A 22,696-nucleotide genomic window follows, 5' to 3' on the forward strand; every position below is an offset into this window, starting at 1 on the left:
TTGGTCATGGCACTGAAACATTGGAATTCTCTCCCCTAGGAGATTCACATCTCACTCTATCACTGTCTTCCACCAGCAGGTAAATACTTTTTGGTTTTGTTTAGCATTCCCTCACTAACTCTTCCATTAGCTCGCCTTCCTGTTTGTGTGTTTATATGTTTTATTTGTTTTCAATATTTTGCATACATCAGTATTCTGAACACTGTTTTAATGTTCGAAATGTCTGAAACGTTTAATGCTTGTGGCCTTGGGGACCCTAAGTTGGGTGGAAAGACAGCACAGAAATGTTTTAAATAAATAAATACTGTTCTATCAGGCATCCCATACTTGTTGTAATATTAAGAACTGTTTAAACGTTGTTCCCGTTTTTGATGAAAAGGGGGCTTCTGGCACAGTCTCTTGCTACAAATAAAGACACAAGAGCAACCATATCTTCCGTAAATTCTTGAGAGAACAATCTTAACCATACTACATGCGACCCGGGCCCTGCGGGACTTGGTTCAGCTCCGCAGGGTCTGTAAGACAGAGATGTTCCACCGGGCCGATGGTTGAGGGCAGTGGCAGTTTCATCTTGGCTGGCCTCCCTGCGCTCTCTGTGCCACCCTGCCCACTTCCTTTACTTCTACATCGGTTAATTCCGCCTTTTCACCTGGCTCTGATGCCATCGATACCAACATTAAAGGCATCATTGGATTTTGACGGTGGGCTTTAGCTGTCAAATTGTCAAGTTGTATTATAGGTCTTAATGATATTTACATACTATGTGGTTTTGTATTTTAACTGGAATATTACTGGAAATTCTACTTGGATGTAAGCCGCCCTGAGCCAGACTTTGGTAGGGAAAGGGTGAGTTAAAAATCTAATAAAATCAATTGAACAAGCTCTATATACTTCAAAACAAGCCATGCTTACCTGGAGGGACTTGTGCAGAATCATCAATATCCAGCTGACCCGTGTTTAAGTCTAGTTCACTGAAATATTCTTTCTTAAGAAAGGGGGGGAACAAGCATAGAATTATATTCATACATGTAATATGTAATTTTTAGGCTTAGATTATTTGTAGTAGCTGTTGTTGTGGTTTTCTTACTATTTATTGTGGCTGTTGTTTGCTTATTTTGGTTGTTTGTTTTTGCCAGTCAGTGACCGTATTAATAAATTATTATAGGCATAGAATTAAAAAAGCAAATATTTTCTTAACAAGTATGGAGATTTCCTTCCTACATCTCAAATGATCTTCAAACTGCTCCGAATTATATCCAAATAGGAAGCTATTTTAGACAGATGGACCCTTTAACTGGAGAATGAACATGGAGCCCTAGCAGCCACATCCCACTCCAGAGGATTATAAACTCACCAGCTCAGCTAGTAGGATAATGAAGTAACAGAACTTTGTACATAGCCTAGCAACCAGAAATCATGATGAAGAAGAAGGAGAAGGAGATGAAGAAGAAGAGTTGGTTTTTATATGCTGATTTTCACTACCTTTTAAGCAGAATCAAACGGCTTACAATCTCCTTCCCTTCCTCTCCCCCCAACAGACACTTTGTGAGGTAGGTGGGGCTGAGAGAGTTCGAAGAGAACTGTGACTAGCCCAAGTCACCCAGCAGAGTTCATGTGGAGGAGTGGGGAATCAAACCCAGTTCTTCAGATTAGAGTCCACCGCTCTTAACCACTACACCATGCTGGCTCTCCACCTGCCCGCCAAGTGTTTTCTTTACAGATGCTGATGGAAAAGTCTGAAGAATAGCCCTCACAGGAGGCTAATACATACGTATCAAATTTGTTCAGTATTTCACAAAATGCTAAACACAATTATTTCACTTCCTTACTAACTAACAGCTTCTTTCATTCCTATCCATTTTAGAGAAGAGACCTATTTTACAAATAGAGACGCTTACCAGTTCAGGAATGTCCTTCACTTTCAGTGGAACCTGAATTAACCCCAAGTGGTTTCTGAAACTAGGTTGTTCGCTGTTTTCATAATTCGGATTGCGAAGATTCATCAATACCTTTAACAAGAATGCCACTGTGAGCATTTTATAGGTATGCATCAAATATCTACCAACAACATAAACCTCCGAAGAGCTCTACCAGAGTAATGACACTGAGTCGCATACTATGACTCTCCAGTGGAGAATAACTTCATCTAATGGACAAGGCCTTCCTCTGGTGAAGAAAAGGCTCTCTGTTGAAGGAAGTCTTCCTATCTTGGAGAAAAACCTGGTGCTCTACCTCCTTTCTCCACCCCATTCATAATTTCGGAAACCTGTATCTACCCCCCACCCCGAGTCACTTTTTTTCTAAACTGCGAAGTCCAAGACTCATTAGCCTTTCTTTACATGAAAGGTACTCTAACCCCTTGGTCATATCGGTTGCGTTCTTCTAAACTTTTTCCAGCTCTGCAATATCTTTTTTGAGACAAATCAGCCAGAATTGACCACAGTATTCCAAATGGGGGAGCCTCACAGCTCCATACAAAGGCGATCATTGGTCAAGTAGGGCTCGCTCATAAGAAAAATCAAATTCCTTCACTCAGGCGACTATCCCCTTAATGAGCATCTGCAGACCCCAGCACTTCATTTCATCAAGGCTCATTTATCAAACTTTAACAACTGCAAATCGCTTGGATATAATTCTATGATTCTGCAGAGCTTGGCTCTCACACAGTCTCAGAGTCTTCTGCCCTGTAAGAACAATGTCATAGCAACAGAGTCGATTGTAAATCCTTCACCTTGCCTCCTCTTTCATATAAACACTTTAGCATACCCAGGAAGAATTCCTCTCAACTTCTAAGAGACTATGAACTGAACATAAGCAGGCAGAGAATTAAATGGTTAACATTCAAGGAATGGCAAGTGATGTGGGAAACTAACAACAGAAAATACAGGAGTCATAACAAAAACACTGTTTACTTATGCCTAGTGCTTCATAAGGTTAAATTGAGACAGATTTAATTATCTTTAATTGCAGATAAATGTTATGGTTGCATTATCCTTCAAGCCATCAGTAAGAAACCCAGGGACATTTAAAGTTGAATAGTTGGGTCTTACAAAGCAAGACATCTACCTACATTTGCATGTACACAATATAATTCACATTAGCATATGCAGATTAAGCCATGGAGGTGTCAACCAAAACGTTGGCATTTGCAATTTTAAACCTGGAAATAATATCTACCTAGGGAATTTTTTTTCAAATACAGCAGAGCAAATTTATCTGGGTAAACAGAGATCCAAATGCTGTCCTTGCCTGTCTTCTTCTGGGCAAACTAAGACATGTGCAGACACAGCGCCATTCTTGGAAAATGAGAAACCACCCTGACATCCATGGTCAAAAGCCCTTGATCAATTTTGCTTCCTCCAAGTATGCTTTCCTATTTGGATTTTAGCAGTTATTTCTTATCCCAGTCCCTTGCATGAGTAACCTTTCATACTGACACAGCTGGCTCTGCCCAACTCTTAGCAGTGCTCGATCACTTCTGAAGGTTATTGGAAAATCTAGATGGTTCAGTGACAAACACACATAAGATCAAGATGAAGCAAGGAAGCATATTTCAGTTGGCTAGTGAGCAGTAAGTACTAAAAGTCAAAGAAAGGGGCCCCAATTGGGGTACACTGTTGTGTTCTCTCCTCAGACAAGGACCATGGTTGGAGGAAGGAAGGAGGAAGGAGAAAGGAGAAAGGAGAAAGGAAGAAAGGAAGAAAGGTTTTTATATGCCGACTTTCTCTACCACTTAAGGAAGAATCAAACCGGCTTTCAATCACCTTCTCTTCTCCTCCCCACAACAGACACCCTGTGAGGTAGGTGTGGCTGAGAGAGGTCTAAAAGAGCTGTGTCTAGTCCAAGGTCACCCAGCTGGCTTCATGTGTAGGAGTGGGAAACAAACCCAGTTAACCAGATTAGCATCTGCCGCTCATGTGGACTAGTGGGGAATCAAACCTGGTTCTCCAAATTAGAGTCCACCACTCCAAACCACCACTTTTAACCATTACACCACACTGGCTCAAAGGAAGGAAGGAAGGGAGGAAGGAAGGAGAGTTGGTTTCCTCTCCCCACAACAGACACATTGTGAGGTAGGTGGGGCTGAGAGAGTTATTGACAGAACTGTGACTGGCCCAAGGTCACCCAGCTGGCTTTATGTGTAGGAGTGGGGAAACCAACCTGGCTCACCAGATTATAGAGTCTGCTGCTCATGTGGAGGAGTGAGGAATTAAACCCGGTTCTCTAGATTAGAGTGCAGTGCTCTTAACCACTAACACCACACTGGCTCAGTTCCTCAGTGTTCTCAGTGAGATGCCTCCTCCCAAAAAATGTTAACCGTATTCCTGAATCTTCCACTGAATGTGAGTCTGGAATGAGTTTATTTGCAAGGTGTTCAAAGTCACCCCAACAGTCTGGCCAGGGCTCCACATGGATGGAAGGTGTTCATGGCCTTTTATTCTATTAATTCTCATTTTTTAAGGTTTTCACCATTGTTTTTTGTAAGCCATCTTGAGTAAAAAAGAAAGGTGGGGCATAAATGCGTTAATAAATAAATATGTGGATTGCACACTGGTGAATGCGACCCAGAGTCTTCTGCAATGCAAAGATTCTTCAGCAGAAAAAAAAACAAGGTGAAAAGGGAAGAAAGTTTGAAATTGCAAGATATACTGATCACCACACTTGCTTTTCTTCAGATGGTGAACCTTTCTTCTACTTAGGAAATATTGCACAAAAGGGTCTCAGATCACATCTGTTATAGCTGAGCAGTCATTTTCTGGCTTTAGGAAATGTGCAAAAATTGGAGACCAAAGCCCAACTTGTTAAATTAGCAGAATTTTCTTTCTCTCACTGTGCATTTAGAAAAGGGTAAAGGAATATCAGTACCCATTCTCTCGCCTTGAAAACCCTATGGGGCCACTATAAGTCAGTTGTGACTTTAACAGCAAAAAAAAATGAAGAAGAGTTGCTGTTTATACCCTGATGTTTCCTACCTTTAAGGAGTCTCAAAGCGACTTACAATTGCCTTCCCTTCCTCTCCCCACAACAGGCACCTTGTGAGGTAGGTGGGGCTGAGACAGTTCGGAGACAACTGTGACTAGCCCAAAGTCACCCAGGAGGCTTCATGTGGAGGAGTGGGGAATCGAACTGAGTTCTCTAGATTAGAGTACACCACTGTTATCCACTACACCACACTGGCTCTCAATGCAAGTTTAGAAGGGGCTTCTGGCTTTGCATTTTCTCTTTATATTCTAACATATGGGTGAGCTTTTCCTGGAGTCACAGATGTATACTCTATGCATTTTTTTTAAAAATCCCAATCTCTGGAGATACCACAGACACTGGCAAAACAGAGAGTCCTTATTCTTTGTGTTCTGCTGTTCTACGCTGGGTGAAATTTAACCAAAGGTCATTGGAGTGAAACATGGAAGTAAAGACAGAATAAATCTTTATCAGGACAGAGCTGAGGGAGTCTGTTCATCCTCAACAACAAGGGTTTGTATAGGCTGGGTGGGGGGGAGGACACACCACTGCACAGTGCTGCCGTTTTACCGTAGTTCTTCTGGCACTATTGCTATAGCTAGACAGGGTAGCACTAACTGCCTTGCCCAGGAGTTACAAGCTCAGAAAGCCGTATTCTAACTGGTCATAATGTTGCTCAGAAAGGGAATGAGACCCTGGGAGCTTGGAGGTTGCAGATGCATCTGTTCCAAAGCCGTGTCTAAAAACTCATATGCTCCATCAGCCTCGTACTGCTTGCTTTAAATGTCTGTGGAAAGACACTCAGTACTGGGACTAGTTCGTCCCCAGCCACAAAATGTCCCACAAAAGTGCATCGGTTCCCCTCTCCTCTTTGAATATGAGAAGGGAGCCAGCTGTATTCTTTCCAGCCTGAAAAAAAAACACCTGCTCAGCACTGCTCTCTGAGTTAGAAAGAGACCCCATAAACCTAATCCAAGTGCCTCTTCATTGGTTTTATAGAGACAGATGAGCTTCTGCTCCTTTCCTCAGTTTAGAAACAGAACTGCAAGCTTTGGCAGGGCTGCATCTCTGCATCTTTTGGCTCTTTCATGTGCAGAGATCTAATCCACAGCAACCTTTCTGACTCCAGCCTAGCTCTAATTTAGGCAATAGCCCCATGGTGGCACTGAGCCGCCTCAGAATGCAGATGGGGGGGTCACATAACCCTCCCTTACCCCTTTCGTTAAAAACACAAAGCACAAAGTAGTGAGAAGGGAGCCTCCATCAGCAAAAGGGAGGCTGCAACCAAGAAATCAGAAGGAGACTGAGACTAGGAAAGGAAGCCATGAAGGAGCTAGAAAAGATTCTTAAGGGTAAGGATGTGTCACTGGCAACCAAGATCACGTTAATTCATGTCATAATATTCCCTATTACTATGTATGGGTGTCAAAGTAGTTCAATGAAGAAAGCTGACAGGAAGAAAGCTGATTTCTTTGAAATGTGGTGTTGGAGGAGAGTTTTACGGATACTATGGACCACCAAAAGACAAATAAATGGGTTCTAGATCAAATCAAGCCTGAACTGTTCCTAGAAGCTAAAATGACTAAACTGAGGCTGTCATACTTTGGTCACATTATGAGAAAACAAGAGTCACTGGAAAATACAATAATGCTAGGAAAAGTCGAAGGCAGCAGGAAAAGAGGAAGGCCCAACATGAGATGGGTTGACTCTATAAAGGAAGCCATGGCCCTCAATTTGCAAGATTTGAACACGGCTGTTTACGAGAGGACGTTTTGGAGGACATTGATTCATAGGGTTGCCGTGAGTCAGAAGCAACCTGATAGCACTTAACACACACATCAGCTGCAGTCTGAATAGTACAGTCCACACACAATCTTACCTTCTCAATGAAGAAAGCAAAGAGAAAATTGTTAATCCCACCCCTTGCCTGTGAGCTGCGAACTAAACCACTTCCGTATCATCCTGTTACACTGGTTCTGTATCCCTTTTTGTACAAGATCAAAAATTATGCTGTTGTGAAGTACACGATCGAAATGACTTCATGAGCAACTATTCAGAACACCGAGTTCTAGCAAATCAGGACATTATACGATACATTTCAGTTTGAAGGGATAACACAACAGCGAAGGCTATAGAACTTTGTTTCCACTTTGTGTCCTATGCTAGATTCAACTGTAGACTTCATCCATGGATACTGTATAGTAGAATGGACTGTTTAAAGTGAAGGGTTATTAAACTGAAATGATTTGGCCAAGGAGAATCCACTCATGCAAAACATAAACGCCTTCAAAATGTGGGGAACCAGTGACTTCAGTGAGGTCAAAATAATGAGGTTTCTTCCTGAAGCTGAAAACTGCTTAAATTCGGACAGCTAAACTGGAACCTTCGATCAAGTTGGAAGATGATTTTTGCATAAGGGAGACAATTCAACTCATTTTGGCAGTCCCTTCCAATCAAACATTATCTACCTTTTATGCAACTGAAAAAAAATCTAACTAGGTGTTTAAAAATTACCTCAAGAAAATCTTTAGGTGCATAAACGGGCCGGAAAAGGCTTAAGTCTGAAATTAACAAGAGATATACAGTTATTTAATTGAAATATTAGCAGATTCTTCTCACGCATAATACTCCATCTGTACATTCTCCTGCTTATAATTAGAAGTCATCATATTTATCCAGCCAGTCTGGATAAATATGAGTTTCAACCATTTTGTACCACCACACCAGAGCTAAAACAGTTATTTAGTCCAAAGCTTCATAAACTGTGGGTCACAACCCCATAGGGGGTTGCGTAACTGAATGTGGGGATCATGAAAAATTTGGCAACAGTAAAAGGTTTCTGTTTTAAATTGTTTTTAAATAAATTTCTTTATAATTTATTATGTTTGATTTGTATACCTATTTTATATACCTATATATAGGTAAAATATATATATGTAAAAATTTATCAAGCGAAAAGGCGTTGCAAGTGGAAAAAGTTTAAGAGGCCCTGATTTAGTGCACCTTGTCCTGTATTCCCCACAACACAGGAGAACGCATCCTTAACCTCTACAGTCCCAACCACAAGAGTTTGCACCAGATGGGGAAGTTCCTCTGGGGAAAAATTAAATTTACACAAAATCAGAGTTACACTCTTCTAAACCCAATGACTTTTATGGGCTTAGAAGAACGTGGCACTTAGGATAGCACTGTTAATATCCAGAGTTTCTAAGTACATAATCTAATTGCTACCGAACTCCATTAAAAGGCTAAGTGGCAATTTTGTTAAATATTTATCAATCTGATATGCCTGCTACATGTTCAATAAATTGGAAGGTGCAAAATTAACACACTACGTCACACAAATATTTCTGTCTAGCAAAGGTTAAAATCCTCTCTCCCTTTTGCACAGCCAGATCAATGCACACTGAAAGCACAGTTCATATCCAGTTAAAGTATAGCATCATGGAAACATTATCTAAAGTGAAAGTGGTTCACAAAGGTGGGCAGCACAATCCTGAAGGAGGGGTAGTTCGGCCAGGAACGGCGCAACCGCAGCACCTCCCGAGAGGCTTCCCCGGCTGTAAATAAAATTTACAAATACACTTTTAAAAAATCCCCGTGAAACTCACCCACTGAGTTTCATGGGGCTACGCCACTTATTTTGCAGGTGTAACTAAAGGTCAATACCAGCACCTTGAATTGGACCCAGAAGCAAATTGGAGCTAGTGTAGATGGGACAAGACTGAAGTTATAATGGTCCCTACGTCTCAATCCAGTCAGCATTCTTGCCACAGCATTCTGCACCTACTGTAGCTTCCATATAATCTTCAAGAGCAGAAGTGATCTCATTAGGTATTACCAGGACATGCATGGGATTATATTTCAAATTGTAACCCGTTATATGCTTACACGTACACAGGTACATACAAGACTCTACATATCTATGTGATTGCCCAGGAAAGCTGACTCACCCACCAAAGCTGGTGAAATGCCACTGCTACTACTAGTTTATCCAACAGAATCACCGAGCTTTGAGCCTGCTTCTTTAGTGGGGCAGGGCAACCCCAACCAGAACAGGAGACACCTCCATGCCTGGGTCAGTCCTTCCACCCAACCAGTAGACCTCCTTGTTGGGATCATATATCAAATTGTAACCTGTTATATGCTTACGCATGCATACATGGCTCTAAATATCTATACGATTTAACGATGCCTAAAGCAAAAAATTTACATACCTGGCTCATCTGTTCCCATTTCATTCCATTTATTTAGAAGTTCATTCTGCTCATTCACTGATCTCTGTGGACCATAAAAGCAAGGTGTGTGGTTCAACAAAACAATCAAAGACTTGGGTATACCAGTCTCTGCTTGGTAGTGTTTAGTAACATGCTGTGTATGACTTATAAAAAACCTCCCCCATGTTAAACTATGGTTAGTCTTGCCTGAGCATTACATTCACTGGAAAAGGGGTTGATAAGCCTACCTTCTGTGCTAACGGAATGCCGAGTTCTGTGCACATACTATTGAGACTCTTCAGGATGCGTTTTTCCCAGTTTCCCTGCAACAGAGGACATAAACTTACAACGTTTCCATTTTTCCCTTAGGATTTGAAACTTTGCGTATTTCCCGTTGAGCCTTGGTAGTGTATCAAATTATCTTTTGCCCAATGTTTTCCCCAAGTTAACCCAAAAGGAGATGTGGTAGGCTGAAATCTTGAGCAGAAGCCTAACCCGGGGGGGGGGAAGTAGATGCTTAACCCTTTCCCCTTGTCTGTACTTATTTGAAAACCCCTTACGGCAGGGGTGTCAAACTCAGTTGTAACGAAGGCTGGATATGACATAAATGTGATTTGGTCGGGCCAGGCCAGGCCATGCCTCGCCAGCCCAGATCAAGAATGGGGGGGGGGCTGCCTCGATTAGCTTGCGGGCCTTGCAGAGTTGCCATTATTCAGCTGTGACTTGACAGCACTTTAGACAAATGAACTCAGGGCAAGCATCAGCGGGAGTCTCTTATCCCATATTAGCTATAGGGGTTATGGGGGCACTGAAGATGAGAAATAATATGATCTCACCAATGGTGGTAATGCTTACTTTAATGATATTGCTCACATGGCCAATTCGGCCCTGAACAACGTCACACTAAGATCAAAATAAGAAAAAGTAACTAACAGATCCATAAAGAAATTAATACTTTTTAATCTTAATTGTCTGGGAAATAAATTTGGTAACAGCCAATGTAATATTAAAATCCACCCCTGCTAAAATAATCCTCAAATTCTCCAATCTAGGGGCAGATTCACGGATAAAAGATTCACAGATCCATCTATCCCTAGACTCGCTGAGCAGGTCACAGCCAAACAAAGCATGCTGAAGAGTGTCTATCTGGCCCAATGGTGGTAATGTACATTAATCAAATTGTAAGGGAGAAATTTACAATGAGTTCGATCCCGACAGAAGTCGGTTTCAGGTAGCCGGCTCAAGGTCGACTCAGCCTTCCATCCTTCCGAGGTCGGTCAAATGAGTACCCAGCTTGCTGGGGGTAAAGGGAAGATGACTGGGGAAGGCACTGGCAAACCACCCCGCAAACAAAGTCTGCCTAGAAAACGTCGGGATGTGACGTCTCCCCATGGGTCAGGAATGACCTGGTGCTTGCACAGGGGACCTTTACCTTTTTAAGGGAGAAATAAATAAATAAATAAAAATACGCCCGGCCATAGACTCAAGTGTCTAAGCCAGGGGTGTCAAACATAAGGCTCGCAGGTCGGATTTGGTCTTATCCGGACCACGAGCCAGCCACACACACCCCACTCTTGATGTGGGCTGGCGAGGCATGGCCCGGCCTGACCACGTGACATTCATGTCATATCTGGCCCTCGTAACAATTGATTTCGACACCCCTAGTCTAAGCAATTAGGCACAGAACCAGAAAGGGCTATGGGAAGCAAAACATCGAACTAAAACGGAACAAACAGTGTGGTGAATCCACCCTCCAACTTAAGTGGCTCTTCCTCCAACACATACTGCATTAACAAACAGTTAAATTTAATCACAGCCAACCTGGGCTTTCCTCATGTAAGCCAAAGATTCCTTTATGTGTTCAGGAGGTGCTAACGGATGGCATGGTGAAGGGTACCTTGAGAGAAAGAGAGAGAGAGAAATCACAAGTGATGATAAAATTGTTCCTCATCACCACAATCATTTTCAGAGATAATATAATCAGATATCTTGCCAAACAAAAAAATAATAATCCATGGCTACCAGCACTGGGAAATGTCCAAGTCAATCAATCAAATCCTATACTTATCTCTGCACTAAAAGGTGTAGAAAATGAATTTATTAGAATTATTAAGCAGTACTCTCTCTGACCTGGATGGCCCAGGCTAGCCCAATCTCATCAGATCTCAGAAACTAAACAGGGCCAGCCTTGGTTAGCATTTGGATGGAAGACCACCAAGGAAGATCAAAACCAGTATGCAGAGGCAGGCAATGGCAAACCACCTCTGAAGGTCTTTTGCCTTAAAAACCCTACGAGGGTCACTTAAGTAGGCTGTGACTTAACAGCACTTTTCACCAAGGTAACCTGTGGAGCAGAGTGGTAAGCTGCAGTACTGCAAGCTCTACTCACAACCTGAGTTCAATCCCGACGGAAGTCAGTTTCAGGAAGCCAGCTCAAGGTTGACTCAGCCTTCTATCCTTCTAAGGTCAGTAAAATGAGTACCCAGCTTCCTGGAGGTAAAGCGTAGACAACTGTGGAAGGCAATGGCAAACCACCCTGTAAACAGAGTCTGCCTAGTAAACGTCGTGATGTGACGTCACCCCATGGGTCAGTACCCACCCAGTTCTTGCACAGGGGACCACCTTCACCATTTTAACCATGAGATATGGAACTACCATATAAAGCAATTGGGTTAAGAGAACACCACATATCTCTTGAGTACACACTGTCCCCACACGTGCAAGGATTTACACCTCTGTTTTTATGCCTAAGAACCTCCTGTTTCACTGAAGACTGTTTTGCAGTGTGACTTTTCAGGGGCAGAAAGAGAACTAGAAAAGTGCCGATATGTATGTGGCTATTTGGATCCCACGGACAGCACTGCCTATTTGAATACAGATAATAATCCCTCAAATCTGAGAGGGATAGTCTCATTAATCCATTATAGCAAAATAACACAGGAGTCCAGCACACCTTAAAGACTAGAAATTGTATTCCCGCTTCCATGACTCAGAACTCACTTCCTTTCCATCACATCTGAATTTGCTTATTACACAAAAACAAGGGTGGCGGCAGTTAAGACATTTAACACCTAACACGAAAACACTGTGCTGGAGCTGTGCTGGAATTGGGTCTCAGCAACGCAGGCATCAAGTCCTAGGACATCACTATGCTGTGGGGCTCGGAACATTCCTAACCGGCATTTTCTGGCCCGTGAGGTTCTAGCATCAGGTCATTCGCCTGCATCAGAGCTGGCCAACTTCTCTAGCCTGGGATCTTTCCCAGTCTAACTGCAAAGGAAGCCAAACCCCTCCAAGTGTCATGGACACATGACGTTACCTTATACTGAATCAGACCCTTGGTCAGTCAAAGTCAGTATTGAACCTGGGGATTGAACCTGGGACCTTCTGAATGCCAAGCGGATGCTCTGCCCTTGTGTAGCATGGGAGGATGAGTCCTCATCAGGGAAAGAGAGCAACCCATCCCCAAGCCCGGCCCTGGCAGACCCTTCCTGTGAGGCCAGGGTCTCAGGGCCTTCCAGAAGGGACCCTGAGCCCACACAGATGCTGCCCCCTGAGCCAGCAGGTTCCTCAGGCCTGGAGGCCCTAGCAGGGACCCATCTGTGACCAGACCTGCCCCGGTCTCCCAAAGCACCCCAGGAGCAAAGGAGGCGAAGGGCTAGGGCTGAGGCCTGGACCAGGCACAGGGGTGCATGCCTGGCAGCTCACAGCCTCCCCTCTGCTAAGGACACGCTGGAAGAGACTGATAAGTCATCACAGGAACTGGACCCCAGTACTCCTCATGAGTAAAGGTGCTGAGTCAGCTTGTAGGGAAGAGCCTAATGCGGGAATCAGTGGCACCTGTAGGGAAACCCCCTATACTAGGCTGCAGAGAACTTGTCTGCAGTCTTGCTGACTACACCAAGGGTTGCCTGATATACCTGATCCATTATCATTACTTGACCCTTGGACTGCTTTCCAAGGAGGGGCTGTGGCTCAATGGTAGAGCATCTGCTTGCAATGCAGAAGGTCCTAGGTTCAATCCCAGGCATCTCCAGTTAAAGGGACTAGGCAAGTAGGTGATGTGAAAGACCTCTGCCTGAGACCCTGGAGAGCCGCTGCTGGTCTGAGCAGACAATACTGACTTTGATGGACCAAGGGTCTGATTCAGTGTAAGGCAGCTTCATGTGACTCTGTCTTTGGAATATGGACCCTGACCCTGGGCGTCGTATAATTTTGCCATTGACTGTATTATCGGACCCTCAACTGTAAGTTTTGGGCTGTGACCTGAGAACCCCTGCTTGTCGGACCCTGCAGGTACTGGGACGCCTCCCACCTGGAGACCAGGATACCCCACCATGTTCTCAGTATTCAAACTTCCCGTCCCCAGGTATCTTGGCTGGGCTGGGCACTTCCTGAAAGTCCTTCCAGTACTAAATGAGGAATAATGCTGAAATATCTGGTCATTTACTACTGAGAGGGATTCTAGCTATCTGGAAGGGAACCCCAAGTGCTGCTACCACTGGTAAACATAAATAAAAGCCACGGAGTGGACCAATTTCAGCTACTGAATCTAGAGGACAACGGGCTAAAGACAGTTTTAATTGATATTACATTTACAGCAAGGCTTCACCAAAACCTATCAAATCAGAGACCAGCCTTATGTCCACTAGGAAAAGATTAAAAAACAAACTATGCAGTATGTCTTTGTTACTTTTTTTTTCTTTTGTGCTGTTCTCCTCTACAGACAAGCAAAATTTACAGCACACTGCCAATTGGCAAAAGTATTAGACTGGCTTTCTTTGAAGCAAACATTAAGCAACGTTACCAATATTGCATGCACACATTAAGACGAAAAATATTTAATCTATCACAGAAAAATGCAGACCAAAAAAAAAAAAACACACACAAACTTACACACTGAGTTCACTATAAACAGCGTTTTGCAGCTTCTTTTCCCATCCTGGTAAAACAAAAGGTTACAAAAAATAGAGGTTAGAACTCATGCGATAAAAATGCCATCAAATGGCAAACCTCCCTAAGTGCACTTAGGCAGATGAACCTTTGAAGTAAGCAGAATCCAAAGTAAGTAGAATCCACTCCTAAAAGCACTCCAGAGACACAATCTATTTGGCTCCCAAACTGTTCAATGGCGCTCCTCCACAGCACGCGTTTTGTGGACAGCAGATTAGCAGCCCCAACACTCTTGCTGAGAATGCCCCAGCCGGCTGACGAGCACAGTCGCAATGCTCCAAGAACAAGGCCCTGGAATCTGTGGAATTTAGTTCCAAGTGAACATGCTTCCAGTGAGAATGCCAGGGCCCCAAGACCTAGGTACAGCAGAGATTTCATGGCACAGCAGCAGCTAAGCCCTAATGCTCTCTGTGCTAGATAACTTAAGAGGGCCTTGCTGGAAAAGTATGCATCTAGTTATGCAAGCTGAATTAACAAAAAGCACCTACACATCTGCCACATAACCCCTGCCTTCCCATCCATCACAACATCACCGGATCCTAAAACGCCCAGAAACTGTGCTTGTGCACTCAGCTTCCAAAATCTGATTCCCCCACACACATACACCAATCTGGAAACCCAGCTCTTGGTAATTCTCTGCCTTGTCATTGGATAAATGCTTTGAGCAGCAGAAATCTTCAGAAGAAGCCTTGGCAAGGAGAAAGATGTAGACAAGCTGGAACTTGTCCAGAGGAGGGCAACAAAGATGGTGAGGGGTCTAGAGACCAAGTCCTATGAGGAAAGGTTGAAGGAGCTGGGTATGTTTAGCCTGAAGAGGAGAAGACTGAGAGGTGATATGATAACCATCTTCAAGTACTTGAAGGGCTGTCATATAGAGGGTGGTAGCGAGTTGTTTTCTGTTGCCCCAGAAGGCTGGACCAGAACCAACGGGTTGAAATTAAATCAAAAGAGTTTCCCTCTAGACATTAGGAAGAATTTTCTAACAGTTAGAGTGGATCCTCAGGAAGTGGTAAGCTCTCCTTCCCGGAAGGTTTTCAAGCAGAGGCTAGATGGCCATCTCTCATCAATGCTGATTCTATTATCTTAGGCAGATCATGAGAGGGAGGGCATCTTAGCCATCTTCTGGGCATGGAGTAGGGGTTACTGGGGGTGTGGGGGGAGGTAGTTGTGAATTTCCTGCATTGCGCAGGAGGTTGGACTAGACGACACTGGTGGTTCCTTCCAACTCTATGATTCTATGATTGTATGGCACACTTTCTCTGGTGCATTCACTCAGCAAGAGGCCAAACATGGCCCACAGTCTGTAGAGAGGCCAAATGCAACGGTGGACTTTAAGGAGCAGGACTTTCCCACTTATCCCTCTTTCTGTAGTCCACTGATCACCCCCTCACTCATACCCACAATTTTTGGGCCTAGAGAACCATGTGGGGGAATGGGGTTATACAATGGGAGTGGGGGAATCAGCAGAAATTGCTGCCCCAGCTCCAGCAAACAGAAATGCCATTCTGTTGGAAGAAGCATGTGGCTGGAGACATGCAATGTTCACCCTAGCCCTGCCCATTAGTTTTGAAGGCCTAGTTCTCATCGAGGTGGAAGCCTGCAGCTGGGATTTCAGGCATGTGACAGAAAGCTTCCTCACACAACAACATTCCCTCTCTACAGAGAACAAGCATGGCGGGGGGAGATGGCAGACCTCGGCTGTGTAACATGCTATGTTTCGGGTATTGCTCTCAGAGTTGAATTGGCCCAGAAATCACTGGAAGCCCGTGGCATGGGCACTGAAGTTAAAGCAAAACAAAGCTCCAATGCATGGAAAGGGATTTTGAATCTTATTAAGACCCTTGTGTGCGGCCATGGAAGGAGATTGTTAAGAATAGACTCCAGGGGTTAGGATTTGATTGCAAGGATATGAACGATCCCTCATTATAGAAGAGCATTTAGGCTCACTCGGTTAAATTCTTTTCCCTCACCTGATTCACAGGCATAGCCTATTCGGACAGAGTTTGTAAATGTGGATCTGGTCAGCTTGAGTCCTTGGAACATATTTTATTGGAGTGTGAAATCTGGTCTGATTTGAGAGAAAGGTATTTGTCCTCCCTTCTTAACATATTATGTGAATGTTGCCATCTCAAAGAATTGTCCAGATTTCTTTGTGGATGAGGATCCGAAAACTACCTTAGCAGTCGTTAAAACACTCAGTTGTGGTGATGGCTTGCAAGAGGGCTGGATCTTGATCTGTTCAAGACCTTGGAGTCAAAAGAACAGTAAGAAAGAGGGAGTAGACCCTCAGGAGCTAAAATAATTGCCCCTTACATACCAGTTTTCTCTGTTCAGAGGGTGCCTGTTTAGTTTTGAATTCCATACAAGCATTCTGTAACATCAGTCCACATTTGTAGTTGAAAGTGAAAAGTGCAAATGCTCACCACTTCACTGACAAAGAAGAAGAAAGGATCTCAAAAAATTTCTTAGTGTTGAAGTGGACTTGTAAATAACCACTTTCTTAAGTCACATATAGAAAATAACAGTCACCACCTGGCAACTAGTTGTCAATCAGAAAGGGGGGTTGTTTTCTGTTGCCCCAGAAAATTGGACCAGAACCAATGGGTTTAAATTAAATCAAAAGGGTTTCTGGTTAAACATTAGGAAGAACTTTCTGGCAGTTAGAGTGGTTCCTCAGTGGAACAGGCTTCCTCGGGAGGTGGTGGGCTCTCCTTCTTTGGAGGCTTTTCAGCAGAGGCTAGATGGCCAGTACTGTCAGCAGTACTGATTCTGTGAATTTGGGCAGATCATGAGAGGGAGGGCAGGAAGGGTTGTGACAATGTTTGGCTCTCATGGCCCTCTCTTACATGCCCAGGGAAATGCTGATTGCCACTTTGGGGTCAGGAAGCAATTTTCCTCCAGGCCAGATTGGCCAGGGATCCTGGAGGGTTTTTATTACCATCTTCTGGGTATGAATTAGGGGTCACTGCGGGGGGGGGGTGTGGGGGAGGTAGTTGTGAATTTCCTGCATTGTGCAGGGGGTTGGAGTAGATGACCTTGGAGGTACCTTCTAACTCTATGATTTTAGAGGTTTTAAGTTTTTAATTGCCACAAATGATTAATCTTGGTATAAGCAGCTGGCACTAAATCAAGTGAGCTTGTCACACCAGTGAACTGATAAACAAGATAGGAATAAAGCAAGCTTTAAACAGGCGGATGAGGCCCAAGCATTCACCAGAAAGAATGAATATCTTAAAATGTAATGAAGGAAAGATTACAAACCTGATGTCTTCAGAAATCCCTTAATATCTTCCTTCAGGGATTCTAACTTAATCTCCGGTCTGTGTAGACTGAGCTAATGTGAAAAACAAAAAAGGAAGTCAGGAACATAAACATTCTTTTAAAACCATGCAGGAAAGGCACATGTACAGGATTCCATCTTTCAATGGAAAGGTGTTGCTCTTGTCATGGGAAAAAAAATAAGACTTCAAATATACTCAAGTTACCAAAATGCCTTTTGGTAAATCACACATCAAGTTTGAAAATCTTCCTCGTTTGGAAAGTGAGGAGCTGTTTGAGAACAAAGCCCAGAGTCCCATTAGATGCCTGCAAGTAGTTGCCCTGTCCTTTGGCTCCAAGTAATGGGGCTATCATGAGTCTCCATTAAGTGTACACCTATGAGGCTACATCCACGTCAGTCCTTCAGAGCTCTCAGTATCTCTTAAATAAATGGGATCAGATAAACAACGGCAGGATTATGGTCCATTTTTAATAATTGGTGTGGTTCTCAGAACAGTAATCACATACAGACTGGAACTGAATGTTCTGCAGACTGGAACGGGATGTCCTTGAACGGAGGCTCCAGGCAATGGCCTCTCATCTGCACTGCGGTGTAAGGAGGTGGTGGAGGTTTGCACTGCTGGAGAATCAGAGGGGAGGCAGTGGGAGGACGTGTTTAACCGTTCCCCAGCCTGCTAGATTTTCACCCCAACTCTACTCCCTTCACACCACACTCCATGCAGTGCATCATGTTTACAGTGGCTGCAGGATATGAATACATACTGCAGCTGTGTACCATATAGTTCTGTGCTACCCTATGCAGAGTTACTCCAGTCTAAGGCCGCTAAGAGCCCCATGGCACAGAGCGGTAAGCTGCAGTGCTGCAGTCAAAGCTCTGCTCACAACCTGAGTTCAATCCCGAAGGAAGTCGGTTTCAGGCTCAAGGTCAACTCAGCCTTCCATCCTTCCGAGATCAGTAAAATGAGTACCCAGCTTGCTGGGGGTAAAGTGTACACAACTGGGGAAGGCAATGGCAAACCACCCCATAAACACAGACTGCAGGTGACGTCACCTCATGGGTCAGTAATGACCCCGTGCTTGCATAGGGGACTTCCTTTTCCTTTAAGGCCACTGAAAGCCAGTCTACAAAGCAGATGAGGCTACTATAGATCATCTAGTGGCCGTCCTTACTATCTCCTGAAGCTCACAGCAATCAGCACATCTCTCACAAACATTGCATTCTTCTCAGTATCTACATTTCCAGTTCATCATTACAACAGTTAATAAAGGGATGCTCTATTTCTCTCATCAATAGTCTTGAGGCCTATTGAAACCAGCTATTCTTATCCAAATCCTCCCAAATCGAACCAGCGCCCCCCCACACACACACACACACACCGCATGTAGCCTTTTTATAGTTCCATAGGGGAATAAACGTTTGGCTTGAAAAAATAAAATGCACTGACTAATAAACAGTACGAAGGTTTCAGAAATTAACATGCCACTACTTGCATTAAAAAAGGCCTGCACAAATTGTGAACTGCCAAGGTGAATGCAGTCAATCAGCCACATACTGAGGCTTACCAGGTGCTTGTAGAGATGTGTAGGCCTGGGGAAAAACGGAAAAAGTGTTGTTTTCTTCAAGGCCCCTTTTTTCAATTTTTTTGATAATAAACTTCAAAATTTCGAGGAGTACAGAAAAAAACTTCTATGATATTTACTCTTTTCGAATGAGTGAAATGCTTTTGAAGACAAGGTGGGCATGCTGTAGACATATGCAACTGTTAAATCCAAGATGCATTTCTGCATCTAGAATAATCTTCACGAGGGGAGCATGTAAGGCTTCCATTGCTTCCCAACAGTTGCATGCCTTCTGTTGTCCTTTCAACCTGGTGTGGTTCACTGCTTCACCACACCCTCAAACCACTGTGACATATATACCCACAAGACTGGGTAACAGGTAGATTATTGCCCTACCTTACCGGAGGGAGAAAAATAATGAGAAGGAAGTGGGGCAGAAACTGCACCAAAGCCTCAGAGGAAAACTGAAAATGTCTTTAAGAAATTAACTCTCTCAAACCAGACAGCAAAAATTAAGGTGCATAAACTAAGATAGCAGAGGGTGCATCAGCTTACAATCTTCTCTCAAGTATTGGGTATATTTGCAAGTTTGCTTGTACAAAACTAAGGCATTTATAAATTTTAAATTACATAAATATGTCAAACATTGCAATTTTATATGCTAAGTTATAAATGATGCATTTGATGTTGTTAAAGCAAAATTAATTTAGGTTTGATAGGACAGTAAGCATTGCATATATTTGAATTCCCCCAAAATGTTTGTTTTATTCGTGGGGGGGGGGGGGGCAAGGAAAAAAGCCCCCCCCCCCCATGGCTTCAAAATTTCCGGTAATTTTACATCTCTAGGTGCCTGACAATCCCTCTATTTTTAACAGCTCCAAGCAGAACGGTTATTAAATCCCTCATACTAGTCTGTTCTGCCTTGTTGGTTGGCTTACAGGGCAGGGTCAGTTCCCCTTTAGAAGTGGGCTGGGCAAGATGTCCTCCAGAGCCCCACTTGAAACTAGCACTGCAAGGGACTCTCTGGGGCAATCTCCCATTCCAAGTTTGGAGAGGAAGGAAGAAGTATCTCTGGTCAGTGTTGGGCGCTCTGCTGGGTAAAGAACTGGTCCCTGACACTAGCCCTGTTGGAAGGTCTCAGATCAGGTAGAACTCCTATAGTTCAATGCGAGAACGGGGGGTCAATTTTGACGCTTCGAGTTTTTTTTTAATAATATCTCTTTAAGGGTACATTACATCATGCTGTTGTCTCCTACTGATATTCATGCAAGTAGCAAATGAAGTACACCATGCATGGTATGTGATACGGTCAGTGTTGTTTAATCACTTCAGGCAAATGCTTTCACCGGTTTAAAGCAATGCAAGCTTTTAAGCCATGTCTCAAAAAGGTCTTAAACTGCCTTGCTTTCTATTCATTTATTTAGAAGGAGGAGTTGGTTTTTATACCCTGCTTTTTCCTACGCTTAAAAAGTCTCAAAGCAGCCTTCCCTTCCCCTCCCCACACCAGATACCTTATGAGGTAGGTGTGACTGAGTTCGGAGAGAACTGTGACTGGCCCAAAGTCACCCAGCAGGCTTCAGGTGAAGGAGCAAGGAAACCAACCCGGTTCTCCAGATAGAGTCCGCCGCTCTTAACCACTATGCCATGCTGGCTCTCATTTTAAAACATGTATTAGCTGCCTTTCTTCTTGACAGAGCTCAAAATGGCTTATAACAGAGATCCACGGTTCTGCACTGTCTGGGGCATTTTGCTCGGCAATCCAGTGAATTCGTATCCTTGCAGGAAGACACCCACTGGATAACTAAACATCTTGTTAAAGACATCTACTTAAAGACAGATGTATTCACATTCTAGCTGTATCTGAAGAAGTGAGCTGTGGCTCACGAAAGCTCATACCCTGCCAGAAAATATTTTTGTTAGTCTTTAAGGTGCTACTGGACTCTTGCTCTTTTCTACTACTGCAGACAGACTAACATGGCTACCCACTGTGAATCATCTTGTTAATGTCATTGGTCAATTTCTCTTCAGCAAACTTTAAGCACGGCGTTCTCTAACATCTTGAACACATGAAACTGCCTTATACTGAATCAGACCTTTGGTCCATCAAAGTCAATATTGTCTTCTCAGACGGGCAGCAGCTCTCCAGGGTCTCAGGCAGGGGTCTTTCACATCACCTACCTGCCTAGTCCCTTTAACTGGAGATGTCGGGGATTGAAACTGGGACCTTCTGCATGCCAAGCAGATGCTCTACCACTGAGCCACAGCCCCTCCCCTTGTACAGTTCCTCATTTTTTCTTTCAATTGTTGCTATGACGAAGAGTGTTTGCAATTCCAGGAAAAGTGAATTAGCATATGAACAGTTAATATATGCCAAATCAGTAATGGACCAAACTGAAGAGGAGTGAAGTAGCATAACAAGGACACTGACATGGAAGCATCCTGACAGTAATACTCTGTCAAGCTGTCACTAAAAATAAGCTGGCTACTTCAATGCTCCCTAACTGTGCTAGCCCCAGAGCTAAATTTAGTTAAGACATGCACTTTGAGTTGGGTCCCATGGGTGACCTTGGGCTACTCACACACTTTCAGCCCAACCTACCTCACAGGCATATTGTGGGGACAAAAGGAAGAGTATGCTGTATGCCTCTTAATATGCCCATTGGGAAGACAAGTGGGGAATCAAGGAAACAAATACACATAATTTTATGACTCAGTTCTTCAGACATCCTCCCCCCCTCAAAAAAAAAAAAAAAAAAAAAAGCACAGCAGCTGCAGTACTGATATGTGCCTGGCACTTTCCAGGATGAAACCAGATGCAAGGAATTCATTCCCCTTCCTTGATCATGAGAGGGAGGGCAGGAAGGGTTGCGTCAGTATTTGGCTCTCGTGTTTGGCTCTCTGCCGATCGCCACTTTGATGTCAGGAAGCAATTTTCCTCCAGCCCAGATTGGCCAGGTATCCTGGAGGGTTTTTGGGGCTATCTTCAGGGCATGGAGGGACACTGAGGGTATGGTGGGAGGTTGTTGTGAATTTCCAGCATTGTGCAGGGGGTTGGACTAGATGATCCTGGTGGTCCCTTCCAACTCTATGATTGCTCCAAACTGCCTAGTACAACAATTTACCAACCTGAGTGCCCAGCTCCTAGAAAATGTACAGAGGTCCTGTATTAACTAAGTTTTCAAAATATTCTAAGTAGAGTTGAAAGATCAAGGCACTATTTTGCACCTATTTAGAATGTTTCAAACACTAAGGCAGTGCAGAGAGCATTAGAACTGCCCCTCTGTTGAATAAGCAGAGAATGGAACTCATCGCCAGATCTTTCCTCCTGTACCAATATCAGCATTCAAAGAGATGCAAGAAAGAGAGGGAAAAAAGGGGGGTACAGAATAGTTTACGCAAAAAACCTGCAATAAATCGACTTGAATTAAGCTTATTTATCAACAAATAAATTTATTTTACAGCACTGCCACCTTTCTCAAAAAGGCTCAAAGTGGATCTCCATTAAAACACTGAAAAAAACAATAAAACGTCTGTAAAGTGGTACTGAGAGCCAGAGTGTTGTGGTGGTTAAGGTTTTGGACTAGGACCTGAGAAACCCAGGTTCTAATCCCCACACACACCTTGGAAGCTTGCTGGGTGGCCTTGGGCCAGTCACACACTCTCAGCCCTGACCCCGGCTAGTATGTGGATGGGAGACCTCCAAGGAACACCAGAGTTGTGACATG

At 43.7% G+C, this 22,696-nt stretch overlaps 1 protein-coding gene and 1 non-coding gene across 2 annotated transcripts in view; one reads left to right on the forward strand and one right to left on the reverse strand.

Annotated features, from left to right (window-relative positions):
• The window catches only part of TBC1D19 (TBC1 domain family member 19), a 97,675-nt gene that overhangs the window by 66,084 nt on the left and 8,895 nt on the right, over positions 1 to 22,696 (reverse strand). Inside the window, exons 2-9 of the mRNA XM_056855384.1 lie at positions 17,394 to 17,466; positions 14,076 to 14,121; positions 11,001 to 11,076; positions 9,428 to 9,502; positions 9,180 to 9,243; positions 7,477 to 7,523; positions 1,899 to 2,009; positions 913 to 985 (exon numbers count right to left, since the gene is read on the reverse strand). Coding sequence (XP_056711362.1) covers positions 913 to 985; positions 1,899 to 2,009; positions 7,477 to 7,523; positions 9,180 to 9,243; positions 9,428 to 9,502; positions 11,001 to 11,076; positions 14,076 to 14,121; positions 17,394 to 17,466 — 565 coding nt within the window. The remainder of the gene's footprint in view (positions 1 to 912; positions 986 to 1,898; positions 2,010 to 7,476; positions 7,524 to 9,179; positions 9,244 to 9,427; positions 9,503 to 11,000; positions 11,077 to 14,075; positions 14,122 to 17,393; positions 17,467 to 22,696) is intronic.
• On the forward strand, positions 13,144 to 13,215 carry TRNAC-GCA (transfer RNA cysteine (anticodon GCA)). The gene has a single exon. It is a non-coding gene; the product is annotated as a tRNA-Cys (tRNA).

The sequence above is a fragment of the Euleptes europaea genome, chromosome 9, assembly GCF_029931775.1.
Source record: "Euleptes europaea isolate rEulEur1 chromosome 9, rEulEur1.hap1, whole genome shotgun sequence".
Taxonomy (NCBI): Eukaryota; Metazoa; Chordata; class Lepidosauria; order Squamata; family Sphaerodactylidae; genus Euleptes; species Euleptes europaea.